Source organism: Trichechus manatus, unplaced genomic scaffold (assembly GCF_000243295.1).
Source record: "Trichechus manatus latirostris isolate Lorelei unplaced genomic scaffold, TriManLat1.0 scaffold00176, whole genome shotgun sequence".
Classification (NCBI taxonomy): Eukaryota; Metazoa; Chordata; class Mammalia; order Sirenia; family Trichechidae; genus Trichechus; species Trichechus manatus.
The window spans coordinates 4,707,101-4,734,891 of NW_004444112.1; the positions used below are offsets into that span (position 1 = coordinate 4,707,101).

The 27,791-nt window shown below is 46.3% G+C and overlaps 1 protein-coding gene across 3 annotated transcripts; it reads left to right on the plus strand.

Annotated features, from left to right (window-relative positions):
- PEG3 (paternally expressed 3) lies at positions 1-27,791 on the plus strand. 3 transcript variants are annotated; one of them, XM_023741276.1, is made up of 10 exons: positions 1-28; positions 4,568-4,654; positions 13,957-14,048; positions 16,089-16,568; positions 17,164-17,244; positions 18,023-18,100; positions 19,176-19,288; positions 22,208-22,310; positions 23,348-23,440; positions 23,583-27,322. In XM_023741276.1, exons 4-10 carry the CDS (start codon positions 16,175-16,177, stop codon positions 27,320-27,322), a joined length of 4,602 nt encoding a protein of 1,533 aa, XP_023597044.1. In that variant the 5' UTR covers positions 1-28; positions 4,568-4,654; positions 13,957-14,048; positions 16,089-16,174. The 3 variants fall into 3 exon arrangements, with proteins under 3 accessions (XP_023597044.1, XP_023597045.1, XP_023597043.1); XM_023741277.1 differs by lacking the exon at positions 1-28 and having other exon boundaries at positions 2,145-4,654; positions 16,403-16,568; XM_023741275.1 differs by lacking the exons at positions 1-28; positions 4,568-4,654; positions 13,957-14,048 and having other exon boundaries at positions 15,993-16,568; positions 23,583-27,791.

Sequence of the window (27,791 nt, forward strand, 5' to 3'; positions counted from 1 at the left end):
GCCAACGGGACGGCGTGCGTGCGGTGAGGTGAGTCCTCCCGGCCACCGTTCCCGTGGCGTCAAGGGGGGTGCTTAGGCCATGGCGTCGTGGGCCCGAAGACCACTGTCCTGCGGCGCCTCTTAACGCTACCGTCCTAGGTCCCTCCTCAGCCGGGGGTAAGGCTGGGCGGAGTCTGGACAGGAGTGGGGGGAGCGTCGGCCACGGCCAAACCATTGCTGATGGCTGAGTGGGTGTGGACAGCACGGTGGTCAAGGTGGCCTACATCGCTTTTGTAGGGTCCTCGAGGGTGCTCGGGAGTGCTGCAGCCCCAGGCTTGCTGGCCTGGGTCAGTGGGCGGGGGCTGCCGCGGTTTGCCGCAGCTGCGCCATATTGCGTGGCCGGGGTCCGCGGGGGAGGGGCCCACTGTTGAGGTGGCAGGGGACCTGCGGGGCTCCCCGCACCATCTTGTCGGGGTAGGGGGCAGTTGCTGCGCCAATCCCGAGTTAGAGGGCCAAGGATTCATATTACTGGTGAGTCTGCACAAGGCAGTCGCCAGATAAGTGGCGGGGCCGTGGCTTTCGTGGCGCCCCTCGCCCGCTCGCCTGGATGTGGGGGGCTGCAGAGAGCTGCCCCCTCCCACTTGGTCACTGATTGGCTGGGTCCTCTTGGGCTCGCCCCTGCGCTCCCTGCCAGTCTCAGGGGGCGGGACTTGTTTTGCCGCAGTGTTGGCAAGAGTAGTGGAGGGCCGCAAGGGGGCGGGGCTACTCGGGGCGGAGTTGGGCAGTAGAGAACTGCCCATTCCAGCGCCATCTTTACTGAATGCAAATGACGTTTGTTGTGCAGACACTGTGCTGACTGGCTGGCTGTGGTCGGGTGGGGCTGAGGGACTTCTTGACTGCGGGGTGTCTCTGCTCTGTACCTTGACAGGAGTGTAGAGCCCCGCCTGCCTAGGCGCCATCTTTGATGGGGCTGCTGAAGTCTGACCACGCAAGCGCAGTGTTGACTGGCTGGCTGCAGTGATGGGCGGGGCCGAAGCCGCGGTGACTGCGGTGGTCCTGTGTTTGCAGTGATAGGCTCCAGGGTTCTGCTTGCCTCGCACCATCTTTGCTGGTCGACGGGGCTGGTGGTAGCATTTGACAGTGCCACCTTGACTGGTGTGGGGTCCAAGCTTTGACTTCTGAGATTGGGCGACGGCTAGTGACTGCGGCACTGTTGGCTGGAGCGCCTAAAGTTTGCCGTGGTTCAGAATGTGCTGTAGCTGCTAATGCCGCGGAGCCGTTTGGAGGACAGGGCTACAGGTTGTCGGTGTGCCTGGCTAAGTCTGAGGGCTGCAGAAGACCACCCCCTCCCCTTGTCGGCGGTCTTTGCCTGCCGAGGCTTTTTTCACCCTCTGATGTTTGGTTTCATTTTGTTGAGGGGGGATAGCCGAGTTGTGTTGCACAGGGGCCTTGTCAGCGGGCCGAAGGGACACGGCCAAAGAGTTGTCCTTAGAGATACTGGGGACTGCAGACCCCTGGCCACCCTCGCCCCGCCTTTGCTGGCCACGGTGGGGGCACCCAAGGCTTATTGCGCAGGTACCAGTTTGAGTGACAGTGGGGCCATAGGGGTTGGGTCCAAGGGTGGGGCTATTGTGTCCTGAGAGACTAACGCGGGGCCAAGCCCTGCCCACTCTGGCGCTATTTTTGCTGGCCAAGAGGTGGCAGCCGAGGCTTACCGCGCAGGCGCTATCTGAGTGATAGCAAGGCTGCAGGGGTGGGCCAAGGGGGCTGTCACGTCCTCAGTGACTGACATGGTTGCAGAGCCTTGCCCACTCTGGCGCTATCTTTGCTGGCCGAGAGGTGGCAGCCGAGGTTTACTGCACAGGCGCCATCAAAATCACAGCAGAGCTGCAGGGGGAGGACCCTGAGTGACTGATGGGAGCTTCTCTCCGAGGGGGCGGTAGCCGAGGTTTACTACGCAGGCGCCATCCAGAATGACAGTATAGCTGCAAGGGGCGGGCCCTGAGTGACTGACAGGGGTTGCGCTGTCAGGGCCTGAGGGGCGGCATCTGAGGCTTACTACGCAGGCACCATTCTGAATGCCAGCAGGGCGCAGGGGGTGGCCGAGGGGTTGTCGCGTCCTGAGAGACTTTCGGGGGCTGCAGAGACCTGTCCCATCTTTGCTGGCTGAGAGAAGGGTGCTGAGGTTTGTTGCACAGGTGCCATCTTGAGTGACAGCAGGCTGTGGGGGGCGGCCGCAGGGCTGTTGTGTCCCTGCAGCCGAGCCCTCGCTACTCCGCGTCATCTTCGCTGGTTTGCTGCGTGGACGCCATCTTGAGTGCTTGCAGTTAAGGTGGATACAGTGTCCATCTTCCTGTCCAGCAATAGGGCCACCAAGCCTCTGCATCCCGGGCCGCTTCTAGGGGCTGCAGGAGGACAGGGCTGCCTTCTGGCTTGGGGTGATGACTAGGTGCTGTTGAGTGCACTTTGAAGTTGGATCTGGCTGCCCCGAGTCTCTGTTTTTGAGGGAGCGACAGGACGCCGTATGCGGGTGGAGTTGGTCGGGGTCTGTCGCAGCAGCGCCATCTTGGCGGCTGCTGGGCGCTGTTTGCTCCGAAGGGCTCCGTGGCTTCTCCCCGTTTCAGAGCCAACCCACAGGAGATACGGGGATTAGGCCCAACTATGAGTACTCAGGTTCATTAGGAAGAAAAAGGTGAGGTTCAACGTTTAAGAGTCTTGATAGACTTGGGAAAGGGCAGGATTTTAAATGAGAAGACAGAAGAGGGGAACTTTGGGCATAATAAGATTCAGGGCTTGAGTAATACGGAAGCTCTGAGGAGGGTGGGAAAGCAAAGGAAAATGTAGAGAAGAGAATTCAAAAACTGTTGATGGTTCTGAGGCAGCGTGGCGGGGAAAGTGATAAAGGCGAGAAGTGTGCTGGGTAGGGGGTGTGGCTTGATGTGGGCCTTCCCAAATTCAGGATTGCCAGGAGGCAGGGCGGGAGCCAGTGCACGAGTGCAGAATTCCGGGTGCTGTAACTCTGGGGCTGGCCTGCGTTCTGGAGGACTGCGCATGCGCAGAGTTTTCTTGTTGAGGCTTAGAGGGCTACATTGGTTTTTAACGTTGAACCCGCTTTCACCGAGTTTGTGTACTGAAGATGAAACGTGAGCTTTTGAAGTAGGAAAAGTCACACACAGGATTGCCCCTTCTCATTTACGTGATGGGGGAAACACAAGTATACGTTTGCCAGTGACTGATACTATTAGCAATAATAATTGACACTTATTAAGCATCAGTAAATGTTGAATTCATTTTTAGTAAATACGCTCTTTGAATTTTACTGAAATACACTCACCTCCAAGAAGTAATCGCAGGATACGGTTAAAAAGTGAAAACGAACTGCTCATATTCATAATGCCATCAAATTGAATAAAGTTTAGAAACCTCTAAGAATTCAAAACCAGTGTCAGGTATCACTTTTTGAGTCTCAGTTTAAATAAATTACTCAGGTCACATTGCTGTGAAGTAGCATGGCCAAGCCTAGGGTTGCACCCAGGGTCTGCGTGCCGGAAAGTTCCAGTTTTTAACCTGGTGTCCTGGTCCATGACTCCTGCTCTTTCTCTTTACTGACACATAGAACATAAACCAGAGCCGTAATCATGTAGCTGCCTCCCCCAGGGGCCTCTGATTGAACACATGCTCTGAGGTACAGTGGGATTTGTAATGTAGAGTTTTAATCTACAGGAGCAGGTTTATAAACCCCAAAGAACTACACATGTATAAATAATGATATCATTATCTAATGACAATGATAATAGCATTAAGAACTTAATGTAGGCTAGTCTCTTCATATTACTTAAATTTACAGCATGCTTAAACTTTTGGTCCTATATCTTTGGCTACTAAATGGCAGAACTGGAATTTCAACTCATTTTCTAACGGGTACCTGTACCATTAATTACTATACATGATCTGCATAGAAAACATCACTGGATTTTCTGTTTTTTAAAATGTAATCTGTAATATTTTGTCCGGAGCTCTGAGGTTGAGTTTTTAGCCTCTGTTTCTTCTCTGTAAAATGAGGACTATAAAAGTAATACAGTAGTGTTGTGGTGAGCATTAATAGAGATAGTGAGGTGTAAGAACCATACATAGCACGTAAATGATAGTACCTTCTTAGTCATTTTTCCTTCAATTTTTACCAGCAATGTGTGGCCTTTTGCCTTTTGAGAGATGATCAGTTCCGCGTAGCTACTAAGTGTTAAGTTAGATTCTTGAATTGATTTCTTAACCCAAAGCCCGGGTTCTTTACTATTTTGCTTTACTGCTTGGCAGAGAAAGTTCCACAACACCTGGAGATTGACTTGTGCACCACTGACATAACCTCATTGGGAAAAGGCTGCGATTACAGCCCAGGGTGCAGCATGCATCCCAGGGAGCGCTGCCCGTGACCCTTCCGTCCTGAAGGGGGAAGCTGCACTTTTGATCTCATTTCATCTTTGCTGTTGCAGGAGATAAAGACGCAACTGCTGCAGGATCATTTCCAGCCTGAGGAATCTGGTCACTGCCAAGTAAATTCAGTATCTCATGTTTTCTTTTCCTTCCTCAGCTCTGCCTTCTCAAGCTTCTACCCTTCTCAGAGGCAACTGGCAAGAGGAAGCGAGACTTGCTCTAAACATCAGGTGCCTGGGTCCAGGTGAGTTGAATTCCGTCTTCACAGGCCATACCCATCCTTGAAGCTGCCACTGTTCCTTCCTCATCCTGACACTTCTCTACTGTACATATGTTCTGTATAGCCACACGAGCCCCCTGTATGCCCTCTGAGAAAGCATGGACTCTTCTGCTGGGTCACGTGTTTGCCAGAAATTCTCTTCCTTGGCTCCTTGCCATCCTTCCCAATGTCTCACCTCTTTTCCTAACACTGAGTTGCTCATTTGGGCCTGCTCTTTCTTTCTTACTGGGGTGATTAAAGATGCATGAGAGTCATCGGTTCATCTGCCAATATCGATCAAGTGTATGCTATCTGCCAGGCACTGGAAACATGGCCACAAATGGGAAAGGAAGTATTTTCACAGAGTTCACTATCTATGGGGAATTAAAGACATTAAAAAAAAAAATTGTGTCATTCATGCCTTTGAAGGAAAACATTCACTTTGGGCAACTAACTTAATCAGGGCGAGGCTACATCAGGCCTTTCAGAGAAATTAGTGACATTAAAGCGGAGCCCTGGAGGATGGTGTGTTGTGGGAAGAGTAGTCTAAGTAGTGGGGACAGGGATGTTCCTGAGGGGTGCAGAGAGAGGAGCTGAAAATCTGGGATACCTAGACTGAGGGAAAGGGGGTACAATGACATTTGGTTGAGGTGGGGAAAACTTAAGTTGGAGGTAGATTATGAAAGGTCTTTTAATCTGTGGTAAGTATTTGGGCTTGATCTGAAGTACAGCGGGAAGCCACTGAAGTATTAGGATTGCAGGAGTAACACGCCAATCAGATTTGTGTTTTAAACGTTTTGGTTGTAGGGTGGAGAAGGGGAGGGTGGAAATGAGTGAATGCAGGGAGACCACCTGAATCCTAGGTGAGAGATGGTTGGGGAGAAGTGCAGTGGAGAGGTGTTGAGGCGAACTCAATGGGACTCATACTCTGTTCGTGGCTTATTGATGGATTAAGACCAGTCTCAGTAAACCACGTTATGTGGGAAGTGAGCAAAATAACCAGAATAACCAAAACTTGTCCATTCTGTCAGCAAGCATTGACACCGTGCCTGGTCTGGGACAGGCTTAGGCTAGACTTTGGGTCTTTGGCAATGAGTGACCTCATTCCTGGCCTCAATGTCTGCTGAATGAGAACTCCAATTAAATGAAGAGTAAGAAAACGTGCTTACCGAGATAGGTGGCTATGTTGACATTGTGTTACCACCTGGAAAAAGGCCAACCTGTTTCCTCAAGTGGTCTTCTGGGCTGAGGTGGTATATTCTTGGCCTCAGTGAATGCTGCAAGTATTCAGCGTCTGGTGCTTAAACCTGTGGAGACTTAGAAACCTTATCTTGCCTGTGGTTTCCTGTTACACTGGTAGGTCCACATTAGTGGAGCTGAGGAGACGTATATAAACGATACAGAGGTTCTTAGTTTATGTTGAAAAGTTGTGTGAATGAAATAGGATGTTCCCATCCCCTCAATTTTGATTCATAAACTTGTGGGAGATCACTGTAGCAGGGACCTAAATACTCAAAAGTATGTGCGATCAGCACATTCTCTCCACATAGGAGACCTACATGGAAAAAGAGACCAGAACGAGAAGGCTGCTTGGTGAACATGGAGTCAGTACAAGAGGATGTGGATGAACTATTTAGTAACACCAGCCCATATGGTGGCCTAGTGCAGCCATCTCGTTACAGAGCTCTTGCTAGGGTTACTGAAACCTATTATCCACAACTCTCCCTACCCCCATCTCTGTTCAAATTAGGTACGTGACAGAGTAGCTATCTCCCCTGTATATGCCTTTCTGGCTGTCTTTGTCACACTCTCCTCCCTTTAAGAAAATATGATCAACCAATTATTTATATCAAAATAGGGTCAAATAAGTCATACTGGCTTGGAAGATACTTTGTTTTTTTTTAAAGTAGTTACATTTGTCTTCAGCCATTTCTGGGCTGATCATAAAACACTTCTTGGTATTATTTCCTCTGTTTCTAAATCTTGGGGGAATCCCTCAGGAATGGACAACAATAAAGCCGTTTTTGCCACATGTGTGATTAATGCTGAGTTTATGCAATAGCAGTAAGCCCAGGGTGTTGTGGAGAATATGAGAAGAGCTGTCCAACAGACCAGAGGGTGGGGACCATGGATGGTGTAGTAGAGGTAGTGTTCCTTTCCTCCTTGCTCACATTTCCGTATAAAATTCTTCTCCCAACAGCGTGTGCTATCTCACACGGACCTTGTCCATAGTTGATTGGACGAATCTGGCTCCTCAGCCTGGAGCAGTAGTTCTCAAAGTACAGTTCATGGAGTGCTTGTTAAGATGCCACTTTCCCAGGGAGCCACAGACCTGAACTGTCATACCTAGAAAGGCAGCAGCATTTTTCATTAGCACCCCACGTGACTTTGTGGCCCACCAGAGTTCAAGAGCCGTGACGCTAGGAAGAGTTAAGCTGTAGTGTGCATGTTGAGACTGGGGATTTGGATGAAGGGAGACGTTGACTGACTGGTCTGCCAGTGTTGGGTACTTAAACTGGGAGGTGACGTAGGCCTGGTGCCGGGACAGCATCTTAACTCCACGTGTATGCTGAAGTAGAGGATGTCGATCTGCAGAAAGAGGCAGGAGAATGGAACAAAGGAGAAGAGAGAAGATAACCACACACCACACTGTCCCTGAGAAGCGAAGACAGTAACTTTCTCCCTCCTGACTTTAAAGTTCTTGATTCCAGCCCCCCTTAATGCAGTAGGTGGAATGAGCTAGGGGGCTGAATCTAGGTGCACCATGCTGAGCAACCAAGTAAGTAAAAGTCGGGAGAAGGAGGTACCACAGAGCTTTCTTTTGTGTCTGATGTGATGGGATGTGGGGAGCCTAAGGTCATATATTAGGGTTGCAGAATCTCTTTGTCTCCCGCGGTCCCAGGCACATTTCTGGTCTCTGATACATGTTCTTAGATTGAATTCTTCTCAGTTGAACACTTGATCTAATGATCTGATTGAGGCCAGAGATCTCCCACTTTTGGTAAGGATGCCCGATGAATTCTTTGTTTTAGTGGTATTAATAGTTGAGACTTACACTTTTGTTTTCTACTCATTTTTATAAAATAGTAAAATGTGAAATATTCCAAGAGTGACAGAAAAACCATCACACAGACCAAAATGGCAGCACTATAATCCAACCAACAGCACCACTGCCCTGTGGTTTTGGATGCATCCAGCTTGTGAATGCAACTTTACTCGGTACATAAAAGGCTGTTTCATGCTTAGATGTCCAGTGTGTTTACAAACATTCTTCAAAAGTTTGAACAGCCAGAAACCCATAAATACCCATCCTCTTTGCCCAGCCGTATGGACAGTGAGGCTTCAAACTGGTCCCAATCATTTGACTTCTCTCCTTCCCTCCCCTCAGCATTAGTGGCCTCCCTCAGTCCCTTGAACTACAGAGTCAGCCCCTGCCCCCAGACTGCCAATTGTGGTCATATCTTGAAATCTTACCCTTGGCTACTTCTTGAGTTACTCCAGGATTTGTGGTACAAGGAGAGCAGAGGAAGATGGGGTTGGGGGAGTGGTGATGCAGGAAATAAAGGTGATGATGGGTTTGCCATGTGGCAGAAATTCAGAAGAGACAGATGGGACAGCTATCAGTGAAGTCAGGGTTTAGGCGTGGAGCTAGGGACGCACCCACCGGAGAGGGATGTGCAGATAGTGAAAGGAGGACACCACAGAGTGCCTAAAGGAAACCCCAAAGGCAGGCGAGTCGAGGTGGTGAGTGTTAAGAGGGAAGCCGTGGGACTACAGCATGGGAGGGGCCTTCAGGAGGAAGGGAGTCGTGAGCAGTCTCAAGCAGTGCAGAAAGGAAAAGGGAAAGACCCTTGAAAACAGCATATTTTTATATTAAATACTGTTTTCTAATTGTGAACTTCTAGATAGAAATGCAGAAAGAAATGGAAACATTTCTTAATCTTTTTTTAATGTTTTATTTTTTCTACTAGATTTCACCCATTTTATGAATAGTCTTTGTACAACTTTACATGAACACATTCTTATATACAATTCATACTGTGCAGAAATATAAGTAAAACGTGAAAATTACACCGCTGATAAAATACTGTTGTCACTCCTCCCTAGAGGTCTACAGTAGTCTAATTTGTACATACTTTTGTACATTTACTTACCTATGTAAGTACTTAAATAGTTAATCTTTTTTTTTTACATAGTGACATCATACTATTCATTAAACATTTCAGGCTATGTATTCATTAAGCATTTCAGGCTACGGCAGTGAAGCAAGGAGAAATGTTTGACGGTGGGGATAGGGTGTGGTGTGCCGACTGAAGACCTCTGGTAACAGTCCACCACCAGTTCTCAGCCTGCGTACACATGCTGCTTTCCAGTTGTTTCTTTCTGTCAATACCTAGAAGAATTTCCATGTAAATACATTTCAATCTATAGCTTTGCTTTCTAAAAACTGCATTATATTCCGTTCGATGGACATTCTCATCATTTTCTATGCACATATAAATGGGTATATTTGCAGTAAGAACACCGCATGTGCTGTGCAATTTTATACACTAACATTTTCATTTAAGGCTTTAAACTTTTTTATACATTAGTTATTTCCTTCAAGTTTAAATAAACTGGTACATCCGTAGAATGAAATACCACGTGGCCTTTAGAAAGAAGGATGTGGATCTATATGTACTGGTAGGGAAAAGTACCCATTGTAAATTAGCCAGTTTAAAAATATGTACATATATAGATTGCAGAACTGGTGTGATCTGATTTTGTTAAACATAAGATGTTAGTGTATGTATAGATTTTAAAAGGGTTAGTTCTAGCAATAGGTTTGATCAGTGTATATGGTTTATGGTTTTTACATTAAATTTTTGTAATGTTTAAATGTACATATCTTATGTGTGTAATCAGGAAACAATAAAGCTACAAAACTTTTTGAAAACTTTATGATCACATACATTTCATTAAGACTTCATCTTTTTTAAGCGATTTCCTTCCTTTTAGGAATTTACACTTTTGTGAGTATTCAAATGAGCATCTATATGGACAGTTCACTGTACTACAAATAGTAATTTTTTCCCTTGCATTTTGAGTAATATACATCCTTGTTACTTTTGTCAAGAGTCCTGGTGGTGCAGTGGTTAAGCGCTCAGCTGCTAACCAAAAGGTCAGTGGTTTGAACCCACCAGCTACTCTGGGAGAAAGATATGGCAATCTGCTTCTGTAAAGATTATAGCCTTGGAAACCCTATGGGGCAGTTCTGCCCTGTTCTATAGCGTCACTATGAATCGGAATCGACTCGACGGCAGTGGATTTGGTTTTGTTATTTTTAAATTATTTTAAGAATAAATTTAAGTGCTATTTTAAACTAAATTATTTTTTGAATGTACGTGGTAAATCCAAACAGTACAGAAAGATTTTATTTTAGAAGTGCTGTTAGCTTTAGCAATTCAGATTTATGCAGTCTGTGCTGTTTCCTGCCCCACCAGATACTATTGGCTGACTTTAACTGCTTTTCGCAGTTGTGAACAGTGTTTCTGTGAACTTACTTTTGAACTATGTCTGTTTACATAAGTAGGTAGGTCTATGAGGTAGAGTTCAGAGGTGGAATTGCTAGGCTAGGGGGTGGTATTGTATTTTAAGTATCAGTGATCACGGGAGATTGGAGGGGTACATTGATACTTGCAACTTCAATTTCCATACATTTTTGTATTGGGTCTTCTGAAAGCTTTTAAAGTTGATTCTTTCGGGTTTTCTACATTGCCTGCCTTGCCATATACAGATGACCAGTTTAGGACACTACCTTGCAAGCAAGCCACAGATGGGGTGGAAGGGAGGGATGGGGCTCCAGCATCAGTGTAAAGATACTAGTGCTGCCTCTGCCTCCTTGGGGCCATGCAACGTCTTCTAAAGGCCATTAGTAGTGTTCTGTTTATTGTTTTAACTTTGGATTTATTTTTTTGACTAGGTAATACATGATCATGGTAAAAAAATTAAATAAAAACAAAAGGAGAATATACAGTGAAAAAGTAAATTGCCCTTCCTCACCTGGTCCCCATTCCCTTTTCCAGAGGCAGTCACTATTATAATATAGTCTCATATAGCCTTCCAGAAATAGTCTATGCGTAAGTAAGCACATATGTGTTTTATCGTTTCTGAGAATGCTTTCACATTGTTCTGCCCCGTTTTGCACTTAACTGTCTATCTTAGAAGGAGCCCTGGTGGCACAGTGGTTAAGCACTCGGCTGCTAACTGGAAGGTCGGTGGTGCGAGCCCACCAGTCACTCCACGGGAGAAAGATGTGGCAGTCTGCTTCCCTAAAGATTACAGCCTAGGAAACTCTATGGGCCAGTTCTGCTCTGTCCTATAGGGTCACTGTGAGTCGGCATTGACTTAGTGGCTACAGGTTTGTTTTTTTTTTAAATCAGAGATCAGCCTATATCCCTTTATTCAGTGCTGCCTCATTATGTTAAAAGATAACCCATAATAATACGTTATATGAATAATACCATATTTTGTCTGTTACCAACAAAATTTCAGTGAATATTCTTACCCAGACTTCATTACACATTTGTGGGTATATCTGGGATAGATTCATAGGAGTAGTGTTTACCTACAGCATAGGATATGTGCCTTTATAGTTTTGGTAAGTAGTCAAATTGCCCTTCATAAAATTTTCATTACCACAAACAGGATATGAGTATACCTATTTTTTCACATACACACGTAAGTATAGTCTACATCTTTCTGATTATTTCATTCCCCTGGCCCTTTTTTACTTTCAAATTAAGCCTCCCTTGTCATATGGGAAGGAGTAGTGAAAGCCTAGTTTTCCTGTTAAAAATCTTTTCCTTTTTTAACTCTCCTGTTGACCAAGGGCTCTTTTGTTGGCACAAATAGAAAACTGGGCATTTTATTTTTGATTTTTTTGAAAACTGGGCATTTTAAATGAAGGTTGTATTTGTTTGCTCTGGTCCTGAATTTCTTGAGAAAAGGAATAAATGACTTTTTGGCACAGAGGTTGCCATCTACCTTGTAATGAGTTACTTAGGGGCATTCGAGTGGTTGTGTTATTAATGAGCAGGAAGTCTTCTTTTTTCTGTGCTCTGGAAGTGTTTTCATAACACACCAACTGTTCTGTTCATGGAAAGTCTATGGGAAGTTGCTCCTTAAAACGTTTCATTTTTTTAAATTTCCTCCCTGGTATTCATATTTTTATCTGCTTCTTGAGTCAGGTTTGGCTGTTTATGTTTTCTCAGGAAAAAAGTTGTTGATTTTCTGTCAGACTCTTTAAACCTGTGGAGTTTTTATATGTAGTTTTCACCTAGTGGTATTTTATGCTTCATATACATGCCTTTTGGGGACAAATTCACATATTGTACAAGTATATAAGGTCAGAGTAGTCCATAATATCTCCTGGCTTTAGAGTTTTTGGAAGGGCCCTTCCTTGCCCCAACATTAATTGAAAATGATCTCTGTTTTGTTTAGTTTTTTTTTTTTTTTCCTGCATTCTCATTTTGCTTTTAACACTTTTAGATATGGCATAGATTTTCCCTCAGTTTTTTTTTATTACTCTTTATTGAAATAATCCATACTTTCCTTACTGTTTTTTCAATGCCCCTTTCATGGAATATTGAATAATCAACTATATATGGCAAGTCCACACTATGATTCTTAATGCATTAGTATTTTTGTCCTAAATTTACAGGGATTTTGGCTTTGTTTTGTTTCCTCACATTTCATGACCATCTTTTTTTTTTTAATCATTTCTTTCTGCCATTAGACATCATCCCCTGAGACTATATTAAAATCTTTCTTGAATTGGGTATGTGGCATGTTGGCCTTTTGATGTGTGAATTTTCTCAAAATATTGATTCAAGTGGAATTCTCACAGGTCAACTTTGGAACCATCATCAAATTCCCAACATTAACATTATCATTGGAACTACATTAGATACATGGATTAATTTGGGGGAGGATTTAGCGCTTTAATTTGCCAAATCCATGCATCTTTTCACCCTGTGTCTCTCTAGTTATTGCCTTTTCTTTTTTTTTTTTAAATAATATTTTACTGTATTTTCAATGAAGGTTTACACAGTGGTTTAGGTTCCCATTCAACAATTCTACACAAATTGTTCAGTGACGTTGGTTACATCTTCGCAACACGTGAGCTGGTTGTTCCATTTCCATTAATCTAGTTTTCCTGCCCCATATTTGTTCTAAAGTAATTGTTGATTGTTTGGTTTCATATAGATGATTTTTGTTGAAGGAGCACAGTACTCCATTGTTGCCTTTTATATTTTGATACAATTTATATATATTTTTTCATATGGGTGCTGTTTTCTTTATATCTTTTTATTTTTGTGATGACTCCTTTTCCCTATTTTTTCTCATTTCTTATCATTGATAAGAATCTGTTATCTAAGTTATTTCGTTATTGGATTATTATAAGGTGTATTTCCAATTGATTTGCAGTGTCTGAGTGGACAATCTTACATAAAAGAATGATAATTTCATCTATTTATTTATGCCTCTGGTTTGTTTTTCTTATTGTAATTGGGTAGAACTCCATAGAACAATACTCAGTAATAGCTGTGTGAAGATTTTTATGTGTGTGTTCATATGTGAGTTCTATCTGCAGCAGTGCTATTTTTAGGTTTTTGAATATTCTAGTTTCACACAGAAAACTTGAGAGCTTTCTGTTTCTCATCTCTGGCTTGGTTTATGTGACACTGGTGTTTTCTTGAAGATTTATAAGACCTTGCCCCTAATACTATCCAAGTCCTTGGCCATGTTGGGGATTAATTCTCTGACATTCTTTCTACATTTCTTTTTTCTTTTTTTTAGTTTATCATACAAAAACTTATACATATATTGTTTTGTGACATTAGTTGCAGTCCCCATGATGTGACAGCACACTCCCCTTTTCTACCTCAGGTTCCCTGTGTCCATTCAACCAGTTCTTGTCCTTTCCTGCCTTCTCATCCTGCCTCTGGACAGGAGCTGCCCGTTTGGTCTCGTGTATCTAATTGAACTAAGAGGCACACTCCTTGCATGTATTATTTTTGTTATATAGTCCTGTCTAATCTTCGTCTGAAGAGTGGGCTTCGGGAATGGTTTCATTTCTGGGTTAACAGAGCATCTGGGGGCCATAGTTTCGGGGGTTCCATTAAGTCTGGTCTTTTTATTTGAATTTGAGTTTTGCTCCACACTTTTCTCCCGCTCCATCCCGGAACTTTCTACATTTCTTCCATGTTTATCAGTCCACATGTCTGTCTCTAAAATTACTGCAGGTCCCTGCATTTTGACTCTGCTCCTGAAGACTTACAGAGTGGATGCTGGCTGCTTGGTCTGAAGTTCCAGAAAGGATTCTGTTCTTAAACAGGTGATTTCTATACCTAACAACTTCCTGTTGCCTCTGGGAAGGAGAGCTCTCTCGTGTCTGGGTGCCACAAAGCAGGATTGGGCTCCTGGTCTTGCCTTTCCCTCCTGTACCGCAGGTTGTGTTTTTTGGACTCTGCCCTTCTCATTGGCATTTCGTCTACCCAGGTCTCTTGTCAGAAACGTCACACTTGTCCTCTGAAATGTTTCTGCCCAGCAGAGCATTACTCAGTGTCCTCTCTATGGTAATTGGTCCTTCTGAAAGAGGGAGGGCAGGGAAGAGAGAGAGAAGTCAAGTCACCGAGGTCTTCATGGTCGGGTGTGTTTGGGGTCATGGGTGCTGAGGGCAGTTTGCATAGGGAAGAGCGCATAAGCCTATCACGGAGAAGAAAAAGTGGGGGATTGATTTTACTACATTTATGTCCAAGTGACAAAGCCTAGTTTGAGACTTTTGGAATGATTGAAACAGTTTTGTTTTCTTTTTAGACGTTTAAAAAAACTTAATTTTAAACTAACGAGCCTTGGTGGCACAAGAGTTAAGCACTAGGCTGCTAACTGAAAGGTCGGCGGTTCGAACCCACCCGACGGCTCAACGGGAGAAAGACCTGGAGATCTGTTCCCGTAAAGATTACAGCCTAGGAAACCGTATGGGGCAGTTCTACTGTCACATGGGGTTGCTATGAGTTGAAATTGACAGCACCCGACAACAACAATCTTAAACTTATTGGTTTTCCTTTTAAAACAAAAGCAGAGAATTTTTGCTGCGTATGGTTTTGTTCTTTCTGGAAGTAAAACCAGAAGTAAAAAAAACTGTAAGGTAAGTTAATACACCCACTAGAATCTAGATTTCTTTCTCATATTGCCCACAATTGCCTGCACCAGTTGGGTTGCCATGTTAAAATGTAAGGGCGCACACACACACACACACAAAAACTGCATGAAAGTTTGAAAAGCTTCTCTGTAAGGGGAAGAGAGCCGTTTCATGATACAGGTTCTCTGATCTTTATTCTTCTGATGGGCCCTCTCAAAAGGTAGAGGGAATCAGGCTAGTGTGTTAACAGGAGAACTTTTTTAGTCTCAAGTTTCATTTTAATGCTTTACTTAAATTTTAAGTTCTCTTTAAAAATACAAATTTGCTTTAAAAGCATGTCCTAGACGGCATCTAGGTAGAGAAGACACTATACCTCACCATTAAGAGCTATTTATTTATTTTTAATAATCATCTACTATCAGGATTTTTAACTAACAGATATGCTCTCTGACCATAGTACAATTAAGTTAAAAATCAGTAACAAGAAAATAACTTTAGAAAGGAAATCAATACTTTTGAAAGTTGAAAACACAGAACTTTGTAATACTTTGTGCAGGAAGGAAGAAATCATAGTGGAAATCAGAAAACAGAATGGAACAATGATAATAAAAATAAAAATGAAAAGACTACATAATAAAACTTACATGCAACTAAAATGTTTTAGGTAGAGGGAAATATATAGTCTTAATGGGTTATGTTAGAAAAGAAGAAAGATTGAAAATCAACTTTTAACCAGTCTGGAAATTTGAGGGGGAAAAAAAAAGGACAGATTATAAGAGAAAGTAAAGATAATTAAGGAAACTAGTGAAATAGGTATAAGGAAGCAGTATAGAGGATTATTGAAGCAGAAAGCTTGTTCCTTTGAGACAAATTAGATCTCTGACAGGGTTGATCATGGCAAAAAGAAGGTGCAACGGCATTGAAAAACTTGATGGTGGTTTTATCGTATTTCTACACAAGTAATGGATGCTTGTTCAGAAAACTTGGAAGCCACAGGGAAATAGCAGCAGAATTCAGGCCTCTAAATGGCGGCCTGTGCAATGCCCGAAGGTCACACGTACAACTGCTATGCTGAGGCGGCCTCTTTCTAGCCATGTGTGTTTCTGTGCACTGGGGTCTTTGCATGTCTCTCCCTGCCTTGGCCTGTCCCCAGGGCATTGTTGGCACCCCTTGTAGAATAGCCCCACGCCACTTGCTGCCTGGGACACATGTGTATCTCCTTACGATCTGCAGGTCCCTGGGTTCTGACTGTCACAGGCTGCCGTGCCTCTCCTGTTGACTCATGTCTGGTTCCTGCAGTGAGAATTTTACTTAGAGCCATGCTGCCTCCAAAACTCTTGTCTGCCACCAAATCTCAGAAGTCCCGGGCCCCAGGTCTCTATGAGCTAGACAGTGCCTTGATTAAGGAGCCGGATGCCACCATAGGAGAAGGCGCCTCTGACTCTGAATTCTCTCATCAGAGGTTTCGGAATCTCCTCTACATAGAGTTTGTCGGGCCTCGGAAGACCCTGATCCAACTCCGAAACCTCTGCCTCGATTGGTTGCAGCCGGAGACGCGCACCAAGGAGGAGATTATCGAGCTCTTGGTCCTAGAGCAGTACCTGACCATCCTACCAGAAAGAATCAAGCCTTGGGTGCAGGCAAAAAAGCCAGAGAACTGTGAGAAGCTAGTTACTCTACTGGAAAATTGCGAAGAGATGTACGAACCAGAAGGTAAGACTCTCTGAAAGGTGTGCAGTTTCCTTGGCTTCTCAGCCTTGACACTTCTCACATTTGGGGCTAGTCCTCTGTGGTGGGGGCCATCCTAAGCACTGTAGGGTGTTGAGCAGCATCCTCCCCTGTACCCAATTGTGATAATCAAACCTGTCTTCAGACATGGCCAGGTGTCCCTTGGAGAGCACAGTCACCCCTGGTGGAGAAGGACCATCCTAGGGTGGGAGACGGCATGTAGATGCTTCAGGGAGAGGGGTTCTGTCAGAGGGGAACCTCCACACGACATGGCTCACCCACTTGACCCAAGTGCGTGCCTTCCTTTTGTGAAACAGAATGGTACGTTGGGTATTCTTATTTGAGGGTGAGATAGGAGAGGCCGTTGTCATGCTCTCTGCCCAGTCTCTAAGTTGCAAGAGCTGTGGAAAGCCATTGCTGGGTGTGGAGCTGAGAAATAACAGAGTCATACGGCTCCGGTTTCCTATGGAGGTTGGATGGTCGGGCGGGGGCGGGGATGGAAACTGGCCAATCTCAGGAGACTGGTGAGGGTACCAGCAAGAGACTATGCGACATTGACTTGTGGCTGATGTCCCCTCAGACGACGATGTCCACAGTGATGATGACATGAGTCGGGTCGGCGCAGAGTCCCCACCCCCCCGCTCAGTGCACTCCTTCTGCAGTAAGTAGCCACCCTGGTCTCTTCACCTTTAGTTCCCCTGAGAGTTTGGCATGTTACGCACAGGCTTCCTTGGGTGTCAGAGGCCTCCGATATGATGGCATGCCTTCCCTAGAGCTGTGCAACTCAGAGATCAGAGGGGAAGATGTAGTGAGGCATTTTGATATCAAAACAGACATTGACTATGGAGTGGAGTATTTTTTTTTTTTAAGCAAAAAAAGTATTTAAAAGCTATTTGAAATTTGCAGCAGGCAACTTACAAGCTGTGCTCCTTCCCCACCCCCGGGAGGGGCAGAGTTCACTCCCCTTTTGCCTCTAAAGGTATTTTGTTAATTAAAGGTACTTTGGTGAAGTTTACCCCCCCACCCCCAAGACTTGCTTTTGGGGAGAGTATGTGTTTTGTTTTGTTGGGTTTTGTTCCTTTGCAGGAAAGTAACGTGCACATTAAGATTGGGTGGGGTAAGCCAGACCGTAGAGAGTCTGAAGTCTCTTCTTCTGAATTTGGATTTGACTGTTCAGGAACTGGACAGCTAGCAGAAGTGTCTAGAGGGGGCATTCGCATCTGAACTTTAAAGTCAGCCCTGCTTAGTGCTCCGGTGTAGGGCAGTGGGAAGAGGCTGAGCTCAGGAGCTTGGGCATCTGGAAGCCTCACCTCTGGATCTGTGTCCTCAAGGAAGGAAGCAGGATGATTCCCATCCATATGGGGGGCACGTGCATGTGAGGGAGGCCCAGTGTGTGCAAGCACGCTGCTGACCGCTGTTCTGACATCTGGCGTTGTCAGGTGACTGGGATTGGAGGGGCAGGAACAGAGACACAGAATTTCGAGACCACTGGCCGTACACGAGGACATCCCGGAACAGTAAGTCATCTGCTCCAACCCTCCACTGGATGCTGCACTAATGTGTGTGTGCGTCCACGAGGGAGAGTAAATGGGGTGAGAGTCGGGTTAGGAAAAGGGAGGTGGCCAGTTGGAGAGGGCCTGGACCATCCTTCCTTGCTGCTCGGTTTGGATGTATTCCCGTTCTCCCAAAGTTTGGTCCACGGCTCCTGTTCCTTAAACTTCACTCAGCAAGCAGTGTCACCTTCACAGTATTTGTCACATACACCCATTTCCACCTGTACTACCCTTTACTCAGGATTTTCTTCAGCTGACATGCTTTTTTTTTTTTTTTTAACTGTAAGTTTATTTGAAAAAGAATCTGTGTTGCTGCAAAAATTGAAGTGTATACAGTGCTGTGGTTAGGAGGTATAAGAATGAAAAATAAACACATTGCAGCAATGCTGCCAACCGCAAATGCCTGCCAAGGCCTTGAGCAAGTGTTAAGAAGTATTAGATACCTTCGCTTCAAGCTGGAGGCTTCCTTATTGATTGGAAGAGGATTGCGAAGGAGATAATTATATGTTAGTGTACTGTTGGTACCTGGACCAGCAGAAAGACCATTTCTTTCTGCACATGGAGGAACTCATAGTAGGCAGTGGAGCACCCCTAAATTCCAGATCAGGAAATGGATGTCATCATCAGGACTGACATCTATGATATCTACCCACATTCATAAACTTAGGGCGCCTTTCCAGTGTAGAACATTGAGTCCTCACAGCAGCCCTATGAGGCAGGCCCCTCAAGTATTGTACCCGTTTTACAGTTGAGACAGGAGGCTGAGAAACTGAGGAATAGGGCAGGCAGCGGCTGAGCGCCCAGGCTCCAAGCCCGCACACACCACATAGCTTTCCACATCATGGGAATAGGAGGACAGGTTGGGACTTCAAGATGTGGCAGGGCTTGCTCTGTTGACTGGGGCAGAATGCAGAGGAGAATAAATCTTGACATCAGTGAGCGCGCACACACACGCATGTGCCTACTCACTGGACCCAGAGGGTGAGTAGCTGGCACAGATCTGTGGCCTCCTTCCTTCATCTACCTTTTCCCACCCTAGGACTGCTTCAACACAACCTCTCCCTCCCTCTGATGGAGAAGACCACCTTTGAGATGGAGAGGGAGGACGACAATGACAGGGACTCCATGATGGACTTCGAGTCCGCCTCCCAGGTATGACAGGGGTCCACTTTTTCGTAAAAGACCACGTGTACTGCCATGGTGAAGATGCCTTCCTCCTCCAAAGTTCAGTGTTCATCCACTCACCAGAATCCACCTGGGCTGAGAGCCCAGCCACTCCCCACAGGTGACCAGTGGCCAGGGCAGCTGCCTGTTTTCTGGTTCATCCTCGTAGTCAGAGAAACTCTCTCCCACTCATCAGCACTTAGGTCACTGGGCGGGTCAGTCAGCCTGGCGGTGTACCAGCCAGGGACTCACAAGGACTCCTGAGACCTTTCTGGCCTTCAGTAGGGAGCCAGGAAGGCTGCCAGTCAGCAGAGCAGTGTGTGAAGAGTTGACAGCCCAGTCCCATGTGCACAGGCCAAAAGCCTGGAAACCACTGATCTCTAACTCAGTATGGTGGTTTGTACCTACCCTGTGGCTCCACAAGAGAAAGGACCTGAATCTGCTCCCATAAAGATTACAGCCTAGAAAACTCTGTATGGGGCAGTTCTGCTCTGTCACATGGAGTCACCATGAGTTGGAATCAGCTCCACAGCCCACAACAACAATAACAGCATGGTAGAAGCAGCAGAATAAGAATATACAAATTACATTTAGGGGGTATACAAAACAAAATTCATTTTCCTTGAGTATTATGTGTAAATCTTGTAATTGTTTACATGTATAGGCCATGTTATAAAAAATTGTGCTGTATGAACATTGTTCTCAGGACAACATCCATTCAAGTTTAACTTGACTGCAGCTTATATGCAGTTAGCTACCATTGTTGATTACAGATACAAAGGGAACTGTTGCCTTAGAGCTACCCACTTTGTATAGGTTAACTTAATTTTAAATGAAAGCATCACTTTTGTTTCATAGGAGCAATGCAGTTCAAGATTAAATGTGCATCCTTTGTACTCAGATTAGGCAGATGGGAGAACAGTATGAAAAATGGCCTTACCCTTTCTCATTGCCCTGGGAGTCTGTCAGGACGGGGGGTGGGGTGACTCCTGACCTTCGTCCTCCAGAGTTTGTGGCCCATAGTCACTCAGTTAGCCTCCACCCTGAGTTGTGACCTCTGGGCACTTCCCCTCCCTCCCACCATCTCTACTTGCATTCGTGGTGATAGAGGTCTGTGACCTAGGGAGACCCAGGCACAGGTGGGAATAAGACGGTCCTGCTCTCAGGGACCTGGCAGAGGCTCTCCCCACAAGCGACAAAAACAGTACAGCTATGAGGTGGTCGCTGCACCAAGTTTGCAATGCCTCCTGCTTTTGTAGCTTGATTTTTGCTGTCCTAGAAATTCTCAGCCCTAACCTAGGAAGAGCTTCATTTTTGAATCTCTGCCTCATTTCCTTGCCCTATGTAGTTTTTGTTATTTGTTTTGTTTTCTTAATGGATGTATAGTTGAAGCTTTCCTCTTCAACCTTGGTGTCCCAGCTTACTTACTTTCTCAGTGGGAGGTGTGCCTTGTTCTGCAGGAGCCCCACCTTGTTTTGCTACATTCCTATGTGGCTGACGGAGCCCTGGTGGCGCAGTGATTAAGAGCTCAGGCTGCTAATGAAAAGGTCGGCAGTTTGAATCCACCAGGTGCTCCTTGGAAACCCTATGGGGCAGTTCTTCTCTGTCCTGTAGGGTCACTATGAGTAAGAATTGATTCGATGACAATGGGTTTGGGTTTTTTTTTTTTTTTTGGTTTAGCATGCCCCTAGGGTGGCACAGTGGTTAAGTGCTTGGCTGCTAACCAAAAGGTTGACAGTTCAAACCCACCAGCCACTCTGTGGGAGAAAGATGTGGCAGTCGGCTTCCATAAAGATTACAGCCTTGGAAGCTCTATGGGGCAGTTCTACTCTGCCCTGTAGAGTTGCTATGAGTGAGAATTGACTTGATGGCAGAGGGTTTATGGGATCATGGTCCTGTCTCTGCCCAGCAGTAGAACTGTAGTAAACTTAATACTGAAACAGCTACGATTTCTTAGTTTTTCTTAATATTTAAGTGACGTGTTGCATTGCAGAAATGCCTCACCCACAGCAAGGCAGATGCTTGGACCCCATTTCACAGACGATCCTGAAGCTCAAAAAGGTTTTTTTCCCAAGGTCGCATAGCTAATAGATGGCACATCCTCCTCCGGCTCTGGAGTTCTCTCTGGCTGTACAGCCTGTGGTCTCTCCACGTCACTGTGCACCCCCCCTCCCAGATTTGTCTACAGACCTCGGTGTCATTCCTCCCCCCGGGACTACCACTCACTGAAATTAGTGATGCTTCCAGCAGCAGCCCTCTGGCAACTCTAGTGTTTAAAGCTCCTCCTGGGCTGTGTGGAAGTTGTGCATCCCGGAATATCCCACCCTGTAGCGGTGGTGTGTGATGAAGTGTGCACAGGATATGATGGGGAGGGAGGTTGAAATGACAATTCCTGACAAGTCTGCTTAAATGAGTGCTTTTCTGCTCCCCGCTTGCACCTACATATTTGATATTGAGCCTGTTCAGGCTTTACATATCCAAACCTTACCCAGCACTCAAGGCACCCCACTCAGGGCCCCCCACAAAACCTTTCCTCACTGTTCCAGCCCACCCTGCACTGTCCCTCAACTAAGCCCTTTTAGTGTTTATTCTCCGTACCCCCACTTTACTGTGTAATTGTTCTCTAATTGTTTCACGAGTCTTTTCTCTCCAACCAAATTATAAGCTGCATGAGGGCAAGGAATGTATGTCATGCATCTTTTGGATCCTCCTCAGAGTGTAGCGCCAAGGTAGCTACACAGCAGGCCCCTAGTTCGACTCAATAGGACCCCTCAGAGCCCTGAGTACTGTGAGCACACTCTCTCTGTGTAACTTGGTACATGTTGCTCCACTGTTGCCAGCGTTCTCCTGCTATATGGTCCTTAGTGGGAACGGACTCCACTGAGAGGTCTGTGTTTGACGTTTCAGGATGCGGAATCCTACCAAGATGTAGTGGATCTCACTGAGGACAGGAAGCCTCAGAACCCAATTCGGGACAACATGGAGAACTACAGGAAGCTGCTCTCCCTGGGTGAGCCACTGCTTCTCTTGGTCATGAGGAGTCTATTCATTGGCGTACTTTGTCACCTTATTCTCCTAAAGCTCTGCAGGATGCTATGTTGTTGCTGTTGTGTGCTGTCAAGTTGATTCCGACTCATAGCGACCGCATGTGACAGAGTAGAACTGCCCCGTAGGGTTTCCTAGGCTGTGATTTTTATGGGAGCAGATCACCAGGCCTTTTTTCTGTAGAGCCGCTTGGTGGATACGAACCGCTCACTTTTCTGTTAGTAGCCGAGCACTTAACCATCGTGCCACCAGGGCTTCTGCAGGATGCTGTAACCTGTGTTAATGCATTTGGAGTTTCAAAGTAATAAGCCTTTGAAAGACTTCAAATGAGAGTAAATGATGAGATTTGTGTTTTTCAGAAATCGCTCTGGCTCTGGGTGGAAGATGGAGTACAGGGTGGCGGGGGGGAGAGGCAGAAGCCTATTGCTATAAGAGCTGAGATCCTTTCTAGAGCGGTGACAGTGGAGAGTTTTAAAGATACATCCAGAATGGGATCATGGGTTCTGATTTGGACACAGTGGTTTGGACTCTCCTAGAAGGCATATCTAAGTGAAGTTCTTATCCTAGTAGGGGTTGTGTGGTACACAGGTCTGGTGCTTGGGGTAGAGGTCTGTGGTGAGGGTGTTGGGTCACACCTTGGAGCCCTGAGGCGCTCCAGGTTTCGAGAATGGGTGGAGGAAGGGCAGTCAAGAGGCAGGAGCAGAACCATGGAAACCAGTGAAAAAGAGGACATCAAGATTTTTAAGTGGCTGCAAGGAGGGTGACGACCATGAAGAATTGCACTGAATTTAGGGACACAGAGGAGGTCTTGGTAACAAATTTCTAGGCGGGGTCAGGAGAATTAATTAAAATTCAGATTAGAGTGGGTTCAGGACTAGATACAAAGGAATTGGATATGGGCTGTCTCATCTTAGTACCTTAGAGAAGGGCAGAGAGAGATTTATATGATGAACCTTGATCTCCTGATTCTAACGTGAACCATTGTCTTCTCCCTGTGCGCAGGGGTCCAGCTTGCAGAGGATGACGGACACTCCCACCTGACACAGGGCCACTCATCAAGGTCCAAGAGAAGTGCCTACCCAAGCACCAGTCGAGGTGAGGACCAGGCAGATGGATGTGATGGCCTCAGTGAGGTGTAGTGATAAACCTTTACAAAAGGGTGCTCCCCTTGAATCCCACCGTTACCTTGTAGAAGCATAGGGGCCAGGGTGTGTTTACATTTAGGATTTCCTTTCAGGTCTGAAAACCATGCCTGAAGCCAAAAAGTCAACCCATCGGCGGGGAATATGTGAAGACGAGTCCTCCCACGGGGTGATCATGGAGAAGTTCATCAAGGATGTCTCACGCAACTCCAAGTCGGGAAGAGCTAGGGAATCTAACGACTGGCCACAGAGGTTCCCCAGGATGCCCGATGATGACTGGAAAGACATCTCCTTCAGCAAGAGGGAATCGGTAATTCAGGAGCGGGGCTGTGAGGGGAGCGTGCTCGGGGGAGGCTTCAACCTTAACTCCAGCCTCATGTCCAGAAAGAGAGTTCTTGAAAGAAAAAGGCGCTATCAGTTGGACACAGATGGGAAGGGCTCAGTTCATGATCAGAAAGGCTATGTGAGAAAGAAGCCCTTTGAATGTAGCAAGATGAGGGAAGCTGTGGGCATGAGCAGCCTCAGCTCGCCATCCCCAACCGAGTTGCTGCCGGCTGACTTTGAGGCCATGCCCTATGTGTGCGATGAGTGTGGGCGGTCTTTCAGTGTTATTTCAGAGTTTGTTGAGCACCAGATCATGCACACGAGGGAGAATCTCTATGAGTACGGCGAATCCTTCATCCATAGCGTGGCCGTTAGTGAGGTTCAGAAAAGCCAGGCCAGAGGGAAGCGCTTTGAGTGTAAGGAGTGTGGGGAGGCCTTCAATAAGAGCGCCACTCTTACTGAGCACCGGAAAATCCACGCGAGAGAGTATCTCATGGAATGTCAGGATCAGGAATACGAGGAAGCCTTCATGCCCAGCCCAACCCTTAGCGAGCTCCAGAAAATGTACAGTAAAGAGAAATTCTATGAATGTAGGGTGTGTAAGGAGACCTTCCTCCATAGCTCTGCCCTGGTCGACCACCAGGAAACCCATGGTAGAGGGAACTTCGGTGATGACACAGATAATGAGCATGAGGAAACCTTTAAGCCCAGCCTGGCCCGTAATGAGTTTCAGAAAATTTACAGTAAAGAGAAAACGTATGAATGTAAGGTGTGTGGGGAGACCTTCCTGCATAGCTCTGCCCTGAAAGAACACCAGAAAATCCATGCTAGAGGAAACCTATTTGAAAATCAGGGTAAAGTGTGTGAGGAGACCTTTATTCCCAGCCAGTCCCTTAAAAGGCGTCAGAAAACTCTTGCTAAAGAGAAGCTCTATGAATTTAAAGATGGTGGGGATGCCTTTATCCAAAGTTCAGATCTCAGTGAGCACCCAAAAAACCATTCTCGAAAGAATCTCTATGAAGGCAGGGAATATGAGAAATCTGTCATTCGTAGCTTGCCCTTTACCGAGTCCCAGAAAAGTCACACCATAACAAGACCACCTGACAATGAGGAGAATGAGAGAGCATTTACCATTAGTGCCAACCCCGAGGAACAGCAGAGATTTCCCACTAAAGAGAGTGTCTATGAAGGGAGACGGTGTGAGAGATCAGTTATTCACAGATTGGCCTTTACTGACCCCCAGAAAAGCCACAGTGCTGCGGAGCTCAGTAAACCGAAGGTGATCGCCGAGTCTACCGTCCAGAGTGCCGACGCGATCCAATGCCAGAGAGCCCATGCTGGAGAGAGCGCCTATGAAGGGAAGGTGTGTGGGAGATCTGTCATCCAGAGCATAGTCGCTGCTGAGCCTCCGAGACATCACACTGGAAACGAACTTGCTGAGTGTAATGAGAAGGGGGAATCCTCCATTTATATCTCAGACCTTAATAGGCAGCAGAAGATTGATGCCAGAGAGAACCCTTTTGAAGGGGCTAACTATAACAAATACACGGTTATACACAGTGTGTCCTGTGCTGAACCTCAAAACAGTCCTGCTAGAGAGGGACCCAGCGAGTTGAAGAAGGAGGGTGAATCCTCTGCCCCTAATTCACATGTCCGTGAATATCAAAAGGCCCGTGCAAAAAAGAAGTACATTGAGTGCAGGGACTACAAGACGTCTGTGATCCACTCCCTCCCTTTTGGTGAACCGCAGAACAGTCACACCAGAGAGAGATTCTACAAGTGTCAGGAGTGTGGGGAGTCCTTTGTTCACAGCTCCGACCTCAGTGAACATCAGAAGATTCACGACCGAGAGAAACCCTCTGGAAGGAAGACATACGAAAGGTCCGTTATCCGCAGCCTTGCCCTCACGGACCCCCAGACCAGCTATGCTGAAGAGTGCGTGCGCATGGAATGTAAGGAGTGTGGGAAGTGCTTTGCTACCAGTGAAGCCCTTGGCCGCCACCAGAAAGTCTATGGTCGGGAGAGGTTCCACGGCAGGACACCGTTTGGAAGCTCTGTCATTCAGGGCGTCGGCTTTGACGAGCCTCAGAAGGATGAGTCAGATGACACCATCTATGAATGTAAGGACTGTGGGCTGGGCTTTGCTGACTTCAACGACTTCGGGGATCATCAGAAAGTTCACGGCCGGGAATATCTCATGGATATCCGTGTGTGTGGGCCTTCGGTAATCCAGACCTGTTCCTTTGGTGAATCTCAGAAAAATGGCACTGGAGACCAGCTCTATGAGTGCCCACAGTGCGGGGAATCTTTTATTAGTAATGACTTCCTTTTTGAGCATCAGAAAATGCATGAGAGAGAGCCATTCTTTGTCAGTAGGCAGTATAATGAGGCTTGCATGCGGCGCCTGACGCTTCACACGCAGAAGAGGAGGCGGTCCTCAAGGAAGAGTCCTCCTGTGTCAAAAACCCTCAGGTGCCAGGTGTGTGGGCAGGACTTCATTCACAGCTCTGTCCTTCATGAACACATGAAAATTCACACTGGAGAGGATCAGCTAGAGCGTGGCAAGATATGCGAGGATACGGTTGTCCCAGGCCTAGCCCTCACCGAGTTTCAGAGAAGCCAAGCTGAAGAAAAAAACTATGAATGTAAAACCTGTGGAGAATCCTTTCTCAATCACTCCGACCTTAGGGATCACATGAGGATCCACGAGAAAGATGAGCCCTTTGACTACGGGGCCACATTTGTTCATACCTCATTCGTTTCTGAGCCTCCCAACGCAGATTCGCCTTTCTACGAATGTAAGGACTGTGGGAAATCTTTTATTCATAGCACAATCTTAGTTAAACACCAGCAGCTTCACCTGGAAGAAGAAGCCCAGGAGGTTGAAGCCAATTTTGTTGTTCCACAGGAAGTGCTGCGGATTCAGGGGTCCAACGTAGAGGCTGCCGAGCCGGAAGTGGAGGCTGCCGAGCCAGAAGTGGAAGCTGCTGAGCCCAACTTGGAGGCTGCTGAGCCCAATGAAGAGGCCGAAGGGCCTGACGGAGAGGCTGCCGAGCCTGATGGGGAGGCTGAGCAGCCCAATGGGATGGCTGAACAGCCCAATGGAGATGCCGATGAGCCCGATGGTGCAGGGATTGAAGACCCAGAAGAGCGAGCTGAGGAGCCTGAGGGAGATGCTGACGAGCCCGATGGTGCAGGGATTGAAGACCCAGAAGAGGAGGGCGAAGATCAAGAGATCCAGGTTGAAGAACCGTACTATGACTGCCAGGAATGTGCCAAAACCTTCACTTCTAACTTGGCCTATGGTGAGCATCTGAAAACCCATGCCCGAGTAATCATATATGAGCCAGGAAATGTCTATGGTGAAAGCTCGCGCTATACCGAGCATGCCAGTACCAGCGCCAGTGCCAATGATAGGGCCGACGAGAAGTACTTCAGATGTGACATCTGCGGGCAGCTCTTCAGTGACCGTCTATCCCTTGCCAGACACCAAAACTCCCACGCCGGCTGAGAACATCCAAGTGTAAATGTTGGAAAACCTTCCATTAGGACTTGACCTGTGTTAAACAACAGAGAATTCAAACAAACCCATGATAAGTAGGAAACCTACCTTGGTGTGTTTGCACCTTCTTGAACATCAGAAAACCCATACTGAAAAGAAACTGAGTACGGAGACTCCTTCGATCTTAGCTCTCCCTCATCAAACCTGTGTGTGTATGTGGGAAAGCCATAGCTCATGTCTTACCTCTCATCTGAGTAAACATAATGAGAAGGGACCCTCTGAGTATTTGTGGCTCTAGAAATTGTCCCAATCAACTGTAAATGACACTCCTGTGACCTATAAATATTTCCGGAGATGTATATAAAATAGAAAATCATAGCAAAATGGTAATCACATCCATTTGGATTTAATGCAATGCGCATCACAGTGTACAGTGCAGAGGCACCTTATCTGGTAATCCTTGACTTGGGAGGGAGGG

What these genes read in the sequence shown, in the direction of transcription:
- PEG3 (XM_023741275.1), top strand. Translation starts at nt 16,064, where the DNA reads ATGTGTATCTCCTTACGATCTGCAGGTCCCTGGGTTCTGACTGTCACA. An exon ending in CACGAGGACATCCCGGAACA is followed by an intron (nt 18,101 to 19,175) that starts GTAAGTCATCTG and finishes TTCCCACCCTAG; the next exon opens with GACTGCTTCAACACAACCTC. An exon ending in CTACCCAAGCACCAGTCGAG is followed by an intron (nt 23,441 to 23,582) that starts GTGAGGACCAGG and finishes ATTTCCTTTCAG; the next exon opens with GTCTGAAAACCATGCCTGAA.